The sequence below is a fragment of the Perognathus longimembris genome, chromosome 7, assembly GCF_023159225.1.
Source record: "Perognathus longimembris pacificus isolate PPM17 chromosome 7, ASM2315922v1, whole genome shotgun sequence".
Lineage (NCBI taxonomy): Eukaryota > Metazoa > Chordata > Mammalia > Rodentia > Heteromyidae > Perognathus > Perognathus longimembris.
The window spans coordinates 34,022,049-34,036,236 of NC_063167.1; the positions used below are offsets into that span (position 1 = coordinate 34,022,049).

The 14,188-nt window shown below is 46.7% G+C and overlaps 1 protein-coding gene across 3 annotated transcripts in view; it reads right to left on the reverse strand.

Annotated features, from left to right (window-relative positions):
- Ttc39a (tetratricopeptide repeat domain 39A) overlaps nucleotides 1–8,918 on the reverse strand; it is a 50,562-nt gene extending 41,644 nt beyond the window's left edge. Inside the window, exon 1 of one of the 3 annotated variants that reach the window (XM_048351281.1) lies at nucleotides 8,900–8,918. In XM_048351281.1, the coding sequence (XP_048207238.1) occupies nucleotides 8,900–8,904 (5 nt within the window). In that variant the 5' untranslated portion in view covers nucleotides 8,905–8,918. Of the gene's footprint in view, nucleotides 1–202; nucleotides 352–8,590; nucleotides 8,610–8,899 lie in introns of those variants that run through there. The other 2 variants (XM_048351284.1, XM_048351283.1) reach the window with 2 other exon arrangements.
- Between the last annotated feature and the right edge of the window lie 5,270 nt (nucleotides 8,919–14,188).

A 14,188-nucleotide genomic window follows, 5' to 3' on the forward strand; every position in this document is an offset into this window, starting at 1 on the left:
AGGCTTGGCTCAAATGTAAGGGACAAAGGTTTAACTTGAATCCCATACCTTGATTCCTTATCCTCGGGGAAAGGGAAGAGGAAGGATGGGAAGAAGAGGTATTTGAAATTGGAGGATCACACAATTGAGGTACACAAGCATGTGACAAGTAATGCCCTTGTCATAGAAAGAGCTTTAAGTTGTGAAGCCAGCTCTGTCTCACCTCTGTGAATCTCAGTCTTCTCCTCTGCAAACCCACAGTAACTAAGCATTACGTGGCCCTGGCCCTGACTCAGTTACTTCCTTCAGGCCTTGACCTGGCAAGAAATGTTCCTGCCTACCCTTGCAATTTCTCCAGAACCCTCCCAACCTGGCTGTGCTGGTGACTATAAGGCTCCACCCAGCAGGTTACAGGCCCTGGCTCGTTAATAATTTGCAAGTGGACAGGCCCAACAACATGGGGCCCTTAAAAGGGCTATGACAATCACAGCTCTTAAATATTCGCTGGCACTGACCCCTTGGGGAAGCATCTGGGCCTGCTACATGGTTTCCTTCCTCAATGGACTCTGCCCTCCAGTAACTGTATGATTTGGAGCACATTACTGCCCTGCACTGGCCCTTAACGTCTCCCCTACCCCACAATACAGAGCAATGAGCAGCTAGATGAGGAGCTGAGTGGTCTTGTCTCCTTTGATGTTCTTGGTTCAAGCACTGGGGCTCTTTTGGGCCTAAGAAAAGAGCTTGGGAAAAAGCATGAGGAACCAAGAACAGTCTGTCTAATACAAAAAGTTGGTGCTGAACATGGGATTTCTGGCATTGAGCACATCCTGTCAGAGTGCTAGCACATGGAGTCCTCGTTCCACTGTGTCCTAGCCAGGCAAGTCATCCAATTAGTTTGAGGCTGGGTAGGGAGTGGCTTGGAGAGCAGGCTGGAAAGTCAGGGCTGCACCCTAGCTCTGACATCCTGGGCCAGCAACTTTATCTCTAAATGAGAATGCTGCTTGGTGGTTAGTGACTGCAAGGAAGAAATGAGAAAGAACCCAGAAATCTCTTAGAACAGAGCCTTTTCATGATCCTTTGACCTTTAGTTTTCTCACCTGGAAAGCAAGAATAGCACGATTCCATGATTATTGTGAGCAATAAATAAGCAAAGGACCCAGAAATGACCTTAAACCATGCAAAGCTGTCCAGAGAAAAAGGTTTTCCTCTAAGACACATACCCAGGACCTCAAGTCCTCCCTGCCCAGAGTTGTTTGAAGACTAGTTGATGGTGCATACCATGGGCTGGTGAGGTCCAAGCTAAGGAAGGGCTTCCTAGCCAGGCAGCAATGGCTCACACCTATAATCCTAGCTACTCAGGAGATGGAGATCTGAGGATTGAGGTTCAAAGCCAGTGCAGGCAGAAAAGTCCCCATGAGATTCTTATCTCCAATTAACCACTCAAAAACAGGAAGTGAAGTTGTGGCTCAAAGTGGTAGAGTGCTAGCCTTGAGCAAAAGAGCTCAGGAATAGTGCCCAGGCCCTGAGTTCAAGCCCCACAACTTACCAAAAAAATAAAAATAAAAATAAAGAAAGATAAAAAGAAGGTCTGCCTGTGTGATAGACCCCAGAGGCAGGGAAGGGAAGCATTCTGGAGGAAGGGGGTTGGTTCAGAAGGAGTCTGAGGAGAGAACTGGGGCTTAGAGGAAGCAAGAGCAACTGACAGAGGTGGAGGACAATTTGCATGCAGTGCTGCTGAGTAGAGAAGTGAATTTCCTTTATCTTAGTCTGTGTCTTTGACCATGCCTTCTGTCACTCAGATGTAAAGCAAGTGACACCCACTTGTTTTCTTAGAAATACAACAGTTACCTTCAGAGACTTAGCAGCCTGACTGGGTGCAAAGTGTGTCTCAACAGACAATGGTCGGCCTACTGTGGCTTGCAGGGTGTAGGTGCTGGTTGGAGTCAAGTCTGCAAGGTGGTTGGTTATTCTCTTTAGGGGAACACCTGAAGCTGCAGAAAGCAAAATGCAGGGGCAACTTTACTTTCATGGGGAAAAAAAAAAAGAGATGAAAAGAGGGCTGGGAATATGGCCTAGTGGCAAGAGTGCTCGCCTTGTATACATGAAGCCCTGGGTTTGATTCCTCAGCTCCACATATATAGAAAAAGCCAGAAGTGATGCTGTGGCTCAAGTGGCAGAGCACTAGTCTTGAGCATAAAGCAGCCAGGGACAGTGCTCAGGCCCTGAGTCCAAGGCCCAGGACCGGCCAAAAAAAAGAGAGAGAGAGAGAGAGATGAAAAGAATTTGGAAGCTGGGCGCCATTGGCTTACCTATGCAATGCCTCAGGAGGCTGAGATCTAAGGATCATGGTTTGAAGCCAGCCAAAGCAGGAAAGTCTGTGGAAGTTTTTTATCTCTAATTAACCACCAAAAAGCCAGAAGCGGAGCTTCTGGCTGAAGTGGTAGAACTGATCACAAAAGCTCAGGGACAGGGTCCAGGCCCTGAGTTCAAGCCCCAGTGTCAACATCCCCCCCCCCCAAAAAAAAACACATACACACAAAAAGAGAAAAGAAAAGGAATTGGAGTTTCATGATTGAATTCTAGCAGCATGGGGCACAGTATTCCCTGCCTATTCCTGTTGTGCGTTGTACAAGAGGAAAACTACCATCTGTAGGGTGAGGGAGAAAGATTTTACTTGAAAAGTGGTAGATCTCTGCCCTGCACACCTAGGAAAGGCCAATTTGAGGATGGAAAAGGAAGTCTGGGGAGTCAGATGAATAGGAAAAAATGTCCCTCTTTCATGGGAGGCAAGATGTTAGACACACACATTGGTCTCTCCAGACTGAGAAGCTCTACAGGAAGGCTTCTCCCAGGATGCTGACAGGCCTTGAGAAGGGCCGTAACATGGCCAAAATCTTCTCTTCCCGCTTCCTGGAGTGCCCTTTTAAAATGTGTAGCCTGGGAGTGACATTTTCCAAAAAGTAATGTACTCTTTGCCTGACTTATATAACTGTAACCCCTCTGTACATCACCTTTAAAATAACAATAAAATTTAGTTAGTTAGTTGCCAGTCCTGGGGCTTGAACTCAGTGCCTAGGCACTGTCCCTGCGTTTCTTTTGCTCAAGGCTACCACTTGAGCCATCGAGTCACTTCCAGGCTTTTCTATTTATGTGGTACTGAGGAATTGGACCCAGGGCTTCATGCATGCTAGGCAAGCACTCTACCACTAAGCCATATTCCCAGCCCACAGTAAATTTTTTTTAAAGTTATAGCTTGGGTCTGGAGTATGGCTTAAGTGGTGGAATATTTTCCTAGCAAGTACAAGCCCCTGAGTTTAAAATACCCCCCTACCTCCCCTGGGCCCCAGAGGGTTGTGGCCTGGTCCTAATTAACCTGCAGGGAGGCATAGAAGAAAAAAATTTATTCACCCTTGGGATGGAGAAATTGCTATAGATCAGTTCTTGTGATACCCCCAAGTTTATATGCTGACATACCCCCAAGCTGATGGATATTAGGAAGCAGAGCCTTTGAGAGATAATCATAGGGGTGGAATTCTCATGAATGAAGAGTCTAGCTTTACCACCATGTGAGAACACAGCAAGAAGGCACCATCTATGAGCCAGAAAGGAGGCTTTTGCCAGACACTGAATCTTCCTTGATCTTGGGCTTCTTGGCCTCCAGAACTGAGAAATACATTTGCATTGTCGTGTTAGATGGCCTAGCTTCCTGGTACTTGTAAAAACACCTCTGTGGGGACCAAAGTAGGTGATAAAGCAAAGAACCTCAGAGGCCATTGTGCTGCCCAGGTGGCAATGGCAGTGCCTATGTGCGTGTGTATGCAGGTGTGTGTGTGTGTGTGTGTGTGTGTGTGTGTGTGTGTGTGTCTGTCTGTCTGTCTGTCTGTCTGTCAGGGTGTAATTGCAGCAGTTGTTCAGGACTATGTCAGATACTCATTGTTCTACATAAATACCCTCAATTCCTCACAACAGTCCTGAGAGATGAATTTTAATATTTCCCTCATTTGGCAGATGAATAAACAGGCACAGTTAAACTGCTAGGTAGTCTCAGAGTCAGGGTTCAGACCAGCCTGTGTGATACAGAGTAGTTTTTACTGCTTTGTTACACTATGCTAGAGTTGCTGGCCACTAGGCCTCTCATTTTGGGGAGAAGCAGATGAGCTAGTATTAGGAGAAAATAGAAGGGCTGGAGGTGTAGCTCAATGGTTAAAATGCCAGGCTAGCAAGCACAAGGACCACAACTCAAGTCCTAGTACTCAAAACATAACTGAGCTGAGAGACAGAATGTTTCAGGGAAGCACAAAACAAATTGTGGATTCGAAGCTATTGTAAGAAAAGTGGCAAGCTGGCAAAACTGAAGTTGCAATCCCAACCATCTATTGAGTTCATTGACCCTAAAGAGAATCCCAAATATATCACATTGGAGACCCTCACAACTCATAAAGTAAGACAAAGATTACATGGAGGTTTTTCATAGTATGTCACCAGAGACTGGAGATCTGAAAGGACCCTAAGTGCTTCTCACAACATGTACTGCTGGGCCCCCCACTTCAGGGGCAGAAACTTCAGCATTGTAGAAATACGGGATTTTAAATTACAGGTTTAAGAATCACAAATGGAGGCTGTGAATGTGGCTTAGTGGTAGAGGGCTTGCCTAGCATGCATGAAGCCCTGGGTTTGATTCCTTAGCACCACATACACAGAAAAAGCTGGAAGTGGTACTGTAGCTCAAGTGGTAAAGTATTAGCTTTGAGCAAAAGAAGCTCAGAGACAGTGCCCAGGCCCTGAGTTCAAGCCCCAGGATGGGCGGGGAAAAAAGAATCACAAATGCCTCAACTTGGTGGATCCAGGAACCACAGGGATGAAAACAGCAATGATTTTGAGTCCAGTCCAGACCCAGTAAGGGGACCCACAGCCACCCAGGAATCCCTGCCACCAGATTAGGCACTTCCAGCCTATGGGATTCTGAGAATTCCTCTAGCTCAGAATCATACCAAAAGCAGGAAATCTATGCTCAAAGCCCTGCCAACTAGCAGGCTAAGGGCCCTTCCTTCCAAAGCAGCATGGCTTCCTGCACTCCCCCTTTCATTTCTGGCACTGTGTGACACTATCAGTGATTGTTGTGGTATGGCTAACAAGAAGCCCTTTTTGTAGGCCAGATACCATTACCTTTTCCCATCATTGCCTCCCCTGCCTCCAAACTTCCAGAATCTCTTCTCTTCAATGCAAACATTTTAGAAAAAGATTTCCTAAGAACAAGATGGAAGTTAACTCATATTGGGAATCCTAGCAACTCAGAAGGCTTAAGATTGGGAGGATTCTGATTCAAAGATAGTCTGTATGTGTGTGTGGGGGGGTGGGGGAACAAGTTTGAGAGATCCCCATTCCAACCAAAAAGATGGTGTGGTGGCGGTGTGTGCCTGTCATACCCCTCTACAGCAGGAAGCATAAATAGGAGGATTCCAGTTTAGGCTGACCCAGGGAAAAATGTGAGACCTGATCTGAATAAATAATCACGATAAACAGAAGTATGGATCAACTGTTAAGAGTGCTGGTCTGGCAAGCAAAAGACTGAGTTTAAACCCTAGTATTGCACAAAGAAAAAAGAAAAGTGAACTCACGCTCAACTTGGAAGTTGCCCCAGTGCTGTTAGGACCTTCACAAACATGATCCCTGGGTCCCAGTGAGCAGTTGGCTGATATTGACAGCTCAATTAGTGGAGGCTCTCACAGATCAAGTGACTGAGCCAGAGTTAACAGAGCCAGTAGGTGGCAGAGCAGGGCGAATAGCTTTGGATGCCTCTAGCCTTTGGCCATGCTGTAGGGCACACAGCTCAGTGAGGGTGGGGATCACAAAGGTCTCTGAGTTGGGAGAATCAAGATCCAGGTTTAAGATTGAGGTGTGAGACCTTGTGGCACAACAGAGAAGAACAAATTCTCTGGGGACTTTGCGCCCAGCAAGTGCCAGCTCAAGTACAAAGGCACATGTGTATGTCTGCAGGCCACATTTATATCCTCCACACAGGCCCATGGAGGTGACAGAGGCCTCTACTTAGAAGCCCCTGTCCTCCTCTCTCTCCTCTCAGTCTTTCAGTTCCCTCCCATCTGGGTGATTCTGGTTTCATCTTCTAGTCTGTCCCTTTGCACTACTTCCCACTTAGCTTCACTCCCTCCTGCATTCTCCGAGTCTACATCTGAGCATTCCTCCTGTGGGTCACTGCATAAGCCTCTCCACAAGCTCCCCTGGTCTCTCCACTGTGACATGAGAAAATACATAGGTTTCCCTTGTATATTCTATGCTCTTCTGAGTATCCCCTGAGTATGCCCTCACACGTAGGCAAAAAATCCATCTGCACATAGCTAGTCCTTATCATGCCAGCCGGGACATTTTGCGCTTCTTGGAAGTCATTCCTTCATGTCCTCATCAAAGCTGAAATGCACTCTGATCTCTGTTCTGTGCTGGATTCTAGGGAGACAGGGACAGATAAACCCTGTCCCCTCCTCATGTATAGTAAGTGGGGAAATAGAAAAAGAGATGACTATGACTCAGAGTTGAAATGGTCTATCTACAAAATACCTTCTCCACAGGATATCATGGTCATCTTTAAATTATATACATGTATCTTGGTACTGGTGGCTCATGTCTGGGATCCTAGCTATTCCAGAGGCTGAGATCTGCAGGACTGGATTTGGAAGTCAACACAGACAGTAAAGTCCATGAGATTCCATCTCCAAAAACACCACAACAGCAAAAAGCCTGGCTGGAGGTGTAGCTCACATGGTAGATATCGGCTTAGTAAGCAAGCTGAACAAGCACACAGCCAAGTTCAAACTCTGGCAAAACCATCAAAAGTGTACATGTCCTGCCTAAAGTCCTTTAGTGCTTTCTAGCAAACAGTGGAATAAAATCTCCTGCTTATTTTGGTCAGCCTGACTCCAGCATCTCCTTAGGCACTGATCTTCAACTAGCCACCCCCTTCTGCTCCCTCAGACCTGTGTCAGGTTTTGACATAAGCTGTCCTCACTCCCTCACTCTGGAGAGCTCTGAACACAGCCAATTTTACTATGCACCACATCACTTTTTTTTTTTTTGCCAGTCCTGGAGCTTGAACTCAGGGCCTGGGCACTGTCCCTGAGCTTCTTTTTGCTTAAGGCTAGCACTCTACCACTTGAGCCACAGCATCACTTCTGGCTTTTCCTATGTATGTGGTACTGAAGAATCAAACCCAGGGCTTTGTGCATGCTAGGCAAGCATTCTACCAGTAGGCCAGACTTCTGGCCCTACCACATCACTTTGTTGTAAACTTTATCCAGTGTCTACCTTGTTTATGCTGCAATGGTTTCTAAGAGCAGAGGCTTGATATCTAAACTGACCAAGTACAGGGCCAAGCACAATGCCGGGAACAAGCTATATGCTCCACAAGGTGTGTTCAAAAACTAAGCGCCACGAAAGAGGAAATGGTTGTGACTCATAGACAGCTTTCCAAAAGATGTCACCTAAAGCTGAGTTTTGTGGAGTGCCAGGAGTTGAGTGATGACCTTCAACCCCAGCAGTTGTGAGAGTTCTACATGGCTAATTGGTGTTGCTGGGTCAGAGTAAGGATTGGAAAGTGATGGGCAAGGAGCCTAGCCTTTAGGTGATGGAGAGACATGGAAGAGTTTTGAAGTAGGAGGATGGTACAGTCTGATTTGTGCTATGGAAAAGACATGTGGAGAAGAAACAAGTTGCTGGAAAAGCTAGGGGCTGTTGCAACAGTCCAAGAGGAAGAAGAAACTTCCAGAGACATCTAAGAGGTGAAAGCAGCAGGGTTTGGGGGCTGGGAAGGAGGGAGGAGGGGCATTTTGGGGATGACTCTCAGCTTTCAGGCTTGGGCAACTGGGTGGATGACTCTGCCACTCACTGATATGAAGCCACAGGAGGAGGAACAGGTTTTGGAGATGAGATGTTGGGTTTGGATTGGGGCTTGCCAGGCTTGAGGTGTTCATAGGAGGATCAGATGCAAGACAGTTGCATTACTTTTGCCCAAGGATAGAAGCCTGGACTAAACATGTAAGGAGGACAGGCTTGTGGAGGAAGTCCTATCTCAAAGGAGAGATCAGGGCTAGCCCTTCTCACGGGAACACATCTTATTGCACCAATTCAGCCAGGGCGTGGGGATGGTTGGGGAAGTGGCACTGCCTTGGAAGGGGTTGAACGTGGGAAAGTGCTGGTTCAACACGGTATACATACATGATATATAGATAATACAACATCATCCACAGTGGCTGCAGGGCCCAGGATGCCCCCATTGCTGCCCGCCTCTGTCCTGCCATCCAGGGTTCCTTCGTGGCTCCTGCAGAGCTGGGGCGACCCAGGTGAGTGGGTGGGAAGGCCAGCCCACCCAGGTCTCCTCGCGAATGGCCCCCTGGTTGTGGCACTGGCAGCTGGCAAGTGGGACTGGAGTTGAGGGCAGAGGTGTGCATCTCCTGCCCCCAGACCCAGACCCAGCCGGGCTGAGGGCTCTGCACAGCAGCAGGGAGCACCTGGGCTGGGCTGGATCCCGAGTCCTTGGCGCTCAGCACTCCTCCCTTCCGCCATCCCGCCCTTTGGCTGTGCCCTCGCTCCCACCCGGTACCTGTGGTCGCTTTTCCTGGTGGCTGCCCCCTTCCAGGCGGTCAGGAAGGCCATGGGCACTGGCCGGGCGCGGACAGGGGGCGCGGGCGGCCCCTCGCGGCGGCGGTGACGGCGGCGGCGGAGGCAGCGGCAGCGGCAGCGGCGGGTGCGCGGGAGCCGAGCGGGCGGGCAGCGGCTGCACCTGCACCCGGGGCGTGTGGGGCGGGCCAGGCGGCTCCTCCTTGTCCTGGCCAACGCCTCTCAGCCCGAAGAGGGCGTCCGTGTCCCCCGGAGCAGATCTTGGGGAGGGGGGTGTCCCAGGACAACCCACTCCATCGTGAACCAGAGGGAATCCTGAACAGGCATCTAACGATGGTATTAGACACAGGGAGAGACTGAGGCTCAGGAAGGACGGGGGGTTTGTCCTAGATCACCCCCCATTCCCCCCCCCCCCCCCACCGCCCGGGCACTGGCACTGCCTATGGCTCTGCCTCCACACCTATGGAGATCCACATGGTCCTAGCCGGGTCTGTGCCTGACAAGTCCCATGGAACCGGCCTCACCAGGGGTGTCAGGGAGGATGGGGCCCAGTGCAGCGGGCTGCAGGCCCGGCCAGACAGAGATCTGACTCCAGACTTCTCGGATCCCCAGGCTGCCACTGGAGGTGGGGGACGGATTGTCTTCAGAACTTTTTTTGTCTTGCATTTTCGCTGGATGTGTGTGTGTGTATGTGTGTGTGTATTTCCCACTAGAGCTTTTTCCCCCCTTTTAATATACACAAGTGGAATCAACTCAGCACCCCACCGGATGCAGTGCTCTGTCCTCTCATGGTGCAGTCTAGCCGGCATCGGTGGGCAGCTTAGCTGGAGACAGAGGACAGGGGAGTACCATAAGATGCCTGGAAGGGTTAAGCTAGCTTCGGCGGGAGGAATACATTCCAAGGGCCTCTGACTTTAGGGGCCATGGTGAAGGCTGAACACAGAGCAAGGTGGCTAAGAAGCAGTTTCTGTCTCCTTTTGGGCTGAGTCTGTAACTCAGGTGCTTGTGCAATACGAACCTTGTCTAATAAACGGTGACTGATTCTCCAGTGTGCCAACCTGAGCCAACCAATTCTTAATCTTCATCTGATTATTCACATGCCTCCATTTTTCAGCTGATGGGATGAAGTTCAGAGGGGTTCATTTTCTCTGGACCAACCTGGGGAGCCAGGCTTTGAACTCCAGCTTGCTGCCCCACCTATTTGTCTGTATGTGGGCATGGGGTTGGAGGCTCTGGGCAAAGCTGCTAGGACAAATAACCCAAGCATCACTCCTCAGTAGGCAGGGAGGAGGTGACCTTTACCCTTTTCTCTGAGCACATGTGTCATGGTACAAACAAGTCAATAAGAGCCAGAGAATGTTGCCTATCTGACCACAAAGCCAGCATTTCCAGATCTGGAAATTCAAGTTAGAGTACCCAGCAACCCAAACCTCTCAGTCACATCCAGCTTGGTGACACTGTGCACTGAGGACAGCAATGTTCTCCTGAGCTCACAGAAAAGACCACCAGACGGCCTAAGCCTGGTCTCTTGCGGGCCCAGTCCAGCCTAGTGATGGAAATTCCACCCAGCCTCGAAGCCCATAGCCCACAGTACTTCCCTCTGAGAAGCCTTTTAGGATCTCATTAGGGAAATCTCTCCTTCACAGGCTACATGTCTCACAGAAGTTATTTTGTATTTTGAAATTGTACTGGTCCTATTTTTCAGATTCCTGACTAAATGTACAGACAGCATCACTGCTACCCATAGCAGGCACTCAGGTAACTGAAGGAACCAATTATCTAGCAGGTGCCTAACTCAGTAGCAGGCACCACTTGAGCCACAGCTCCACCTGTGGCTTTTTGGTGGTTAACTGGAGTGTCTCATGGACCTTCCTTCCCAGGCTGTGAAGCCATGATTCTGAGATCTCAGCTTCCTGAGCAGCTAGGAGTACAGGCAGGAGCCACCAGTGCATGGCTTTTTCTTCATTCCTTCCCTTCTTTTTTCCAATGTCTCCTTCCTTCCTTCTCCCTTATTCATTCATTCATTCATTCATTCATTCATGTGTGGTCTCATATGTTGCCCAAGCTCACTTCAAACTCAAATGATCCTACTGCCTCGATTTCCCCAGGACATAGGACTACAAACACCCACCTCAAATATCTTTTTTTCTTTTTTTGGCCAGTCCTGGGCCTTGAACTCAGAGCCCCTCAAATATCTTTTATATCATTCAACTGGATATCTAATCATAGGGCCTGAATTTTTCTTTTAAAGACTATAAAATTAGAGCTGGGAATATGGCCTAGTAGCAGGGGTGCTTGCCTCATATACATGAAACCCTGGGTTTGATTCCTCAGCACTACATATATAGAAAAGGCGAGAAGTGGCGCTGTGGCTCAAGAGGTAGAGTGCTAGCCTTGAGCAAAAAGAAGCCAGGGACAGTGCTCAGGCCCTGAGTCCAAACCCCAGGACTGGCAAAAAAAAAAAAAGACTATAAAATTAGTGGCCTCATTTTATTTTGTGATTCAGTACATCCAATGACAAATTCCATTTCATGAATTTTGAAATGACACATACTGAAAATTTTACACACAGAGCTTACAGCTATATAACCAGCTCAATGAGACTCTAACCTGATTAAACACATCATTATAACAAAACATGCCTACGGTCCAAGAAGCCCTGACTGCTGAAACCAGGATGAGTTTGAGAAGCCTGAGGCAGGAGGTATCCAAACACTAGTAAGGAAGTGGGAGGCATGTTCAACCTACCATGGACACTCAACCACCTGTAACAACTTTTATTTACTGGAAAGTGACATTCTGATCTACATTAATTTCTGTGAACTTGCTTAATGACACCTGTCTTTTTTGTTGATGCAAGTCAAATTTCTAATCTAAGGTTAGCCCTTGGACTAGGTTGAATTCACTAAAGTAATGATGTCTCTTAAAGGAGGTGTCTTGGGAGACTGCTGGCCTTTTCCCACACATTAACCACAGTGGCTGTGTGAAGGCTGAACATACATTTTTAACAGTCACCATATATGAAAATTTTTACTAATGCTTGTAACAGAATACTATGTCCTGGAGAAATCTATGACAATTTCCCAGTCCTTTCAACTAGAGATATTCCTATTCTCTCCCTCTTCTGGGTAAACCAGCACCTCAATGATAATTTTCAGAATGTCATGTTACACACCTACATGTAGGTCAATGTCTTTCTCTTTTACTATACTACTACTAATGGCAAGGCACTTGTATGTCATATTCTTTTTTTTTTTTTTTTTTTTGCCAGTCCTGGGCCTTGGACTCAGGGCCCTGTCCCTGGCTTCTCTTTGCTCAAGGCTAGCACTCTGCCACTTGAAGCCCTGGGTCCTATTCCCCAGCACCACACATACATAAATGGCCAGAAGTGGCACTGTGACTCAAGTATAAGAGGCAAGCACTCTTGCCACTAGGCCATATCCCCAGCCCCAGTTGTATGTCATATTCTATGTCCCAGGCCTGGCACACAATAGGCCTTAGCAAAGGTCAACCCATGATTTTCTCCCTGTGCATTTATAAAATTCAGATAATACAAGCTTTCTGGGAGTAACAGGTATATTGTAAGTCCAGGCATGTGAAAAGTATATTGTATATTTGTGTTGGTCCTGACACTTGAACTCAGGGCCTGGGTGCTATCCCTAAGTTCTTTCACTCAAGGCTAGCATTCTACCACTGAGCTACAGCACCACTTCTGGTTTTCTGGTTGTTAATTAGAGATCAGAGTCTCATGGCCTTTCTTGCCTGGGCTGGCTTTGAATTGTGATCCTCAGATCTGAGCCTCCAGAGTAGCTAGGATTACAGACATGAGCCACCAGCACCGGTTCTCTCTTCTATTCTTTTAAAAATCTTTTCAAAATGGTGATCCTAGGTCACTATCATCTTGGAACTTCTTAGAAAAGTCAATTCTTGGGTCACACTCTAGATCTAAAGAATCAGAAACAAGTGAGAGAAGGGGTGACATTGTCCAAAAAGAAATGTACTCTACCTGACTTATGTAACTGTAACTCCTTTGTTCATCATCTTTATAATAATAAAAAATAAGGCGAATCAGGAACTCTGGAAGTGAGGCCTAGCAATCTGTATTTTTAGTAAATCTACTGAATGATCCTGCTAGTTGCTAAATTTTAAGAACTACTTGTTTCTTCCCATCATCTACACCTATATAGATCCTAAGACCTATTCTAAATCATTCTCAAACCACTCGCATTCTCTTAGTTTTTGGCTATAGCAACATTTTAAATTATTATAACTGTTTTGTTTTTTTGCCATGGGGCTTGAACTCAGGGCCTGAGCACTGTACCTGGCTTCCTTTTGCTCAAGGCTAGCTCTCTACCACTTGAGTCACAGCGCCACTTCCGGCCTTTTCTATGTATGTGGTGCTGAGGAATTGAACCCAGGGCTTCATGTATCCGAGGCAAGCAATTTTACCACTAGGCCATATTCTCAGCCCTAAGTTATTATATCTCAACTTGAGGACTCCAACAGTTTTCCACCTGCAATCCCTGCTTTATCTACTTTTTCTCCCCAAAACAATATGGCAAAATATTACAAGACCTTTCTTTAACAACTTTCATTAACAACTTATTCTTTTCATTCATAGCCTAAATTCTGGTCCCAGTGAGTTACTTCAAACTAAACTTAGTTTTTGCCTTCTTTTTTAATTTGTTTTGTTTTTGTTGCCAGTCATGGGGTATGGACTCAGGGCCTGAGCACTGTCCCTGGCTTCTTTTTGCTCAAGGCTAGCACTCTACCTCTTGAGCCACAGCACCACTTCTGGCTTTTTCTATATATGTGGTGCTGAGGAATCAAACCCAGGGCTTCATGTATATGAGGCAAGCATTTTACCACCAGGCCATATTCCCAGCCCTGCCTCCTGTCTTATGTCTTCTTTTCATAGCCTTGTCAACACTAATTGAGTACTTTTCAATTCTACTAGCCACATATGTGTATATATATATATATATATATATATATATATATATAATCTTCGCAATTCAAAAAATTTATTTTTTAATAAAAAGGATGTCCCTTTCTGTCATATACTTATAGGGAAATATTAATAACTAGCTGAGTTTCCTCATATCAGCAATTTATAAGAATGATAATGAATTAGAGTGTTCTAAAAGATGTTATACCCAGCTGGGTACTGGTGGCCCACATCTGTAATCCTGGCTATTTAGAAGGCTGAAATCTGAGGACTGTAGTTCAAAGTGTAAGACTTTTATCTCCAATTAATCAGCAAAAAGCCAGAAGTGGAGCTGTGGCTCAAGAGATAGAACACTAGCCTTGAGCAAAAGAGCTTAGGGACAGTGGCTAGGTCCAAGTTCATGCTCCAGGACCAGCACACTCACAAAAACCCCAAACTCATACAAAACCACCTGTATTGTCTCTGACCATAAACATTTACTTTCTTTCACAAAACAAAACGAAAAAACTAAAAATGACAGTGCACATTTATTGAGTATATATTCCATGTAAAATATTCTCTAAAATACTTTACACATATTAGTGTGTGCTGATTGTACACTTGTCTTTCCTCATATAGTACACAGAGAGAATT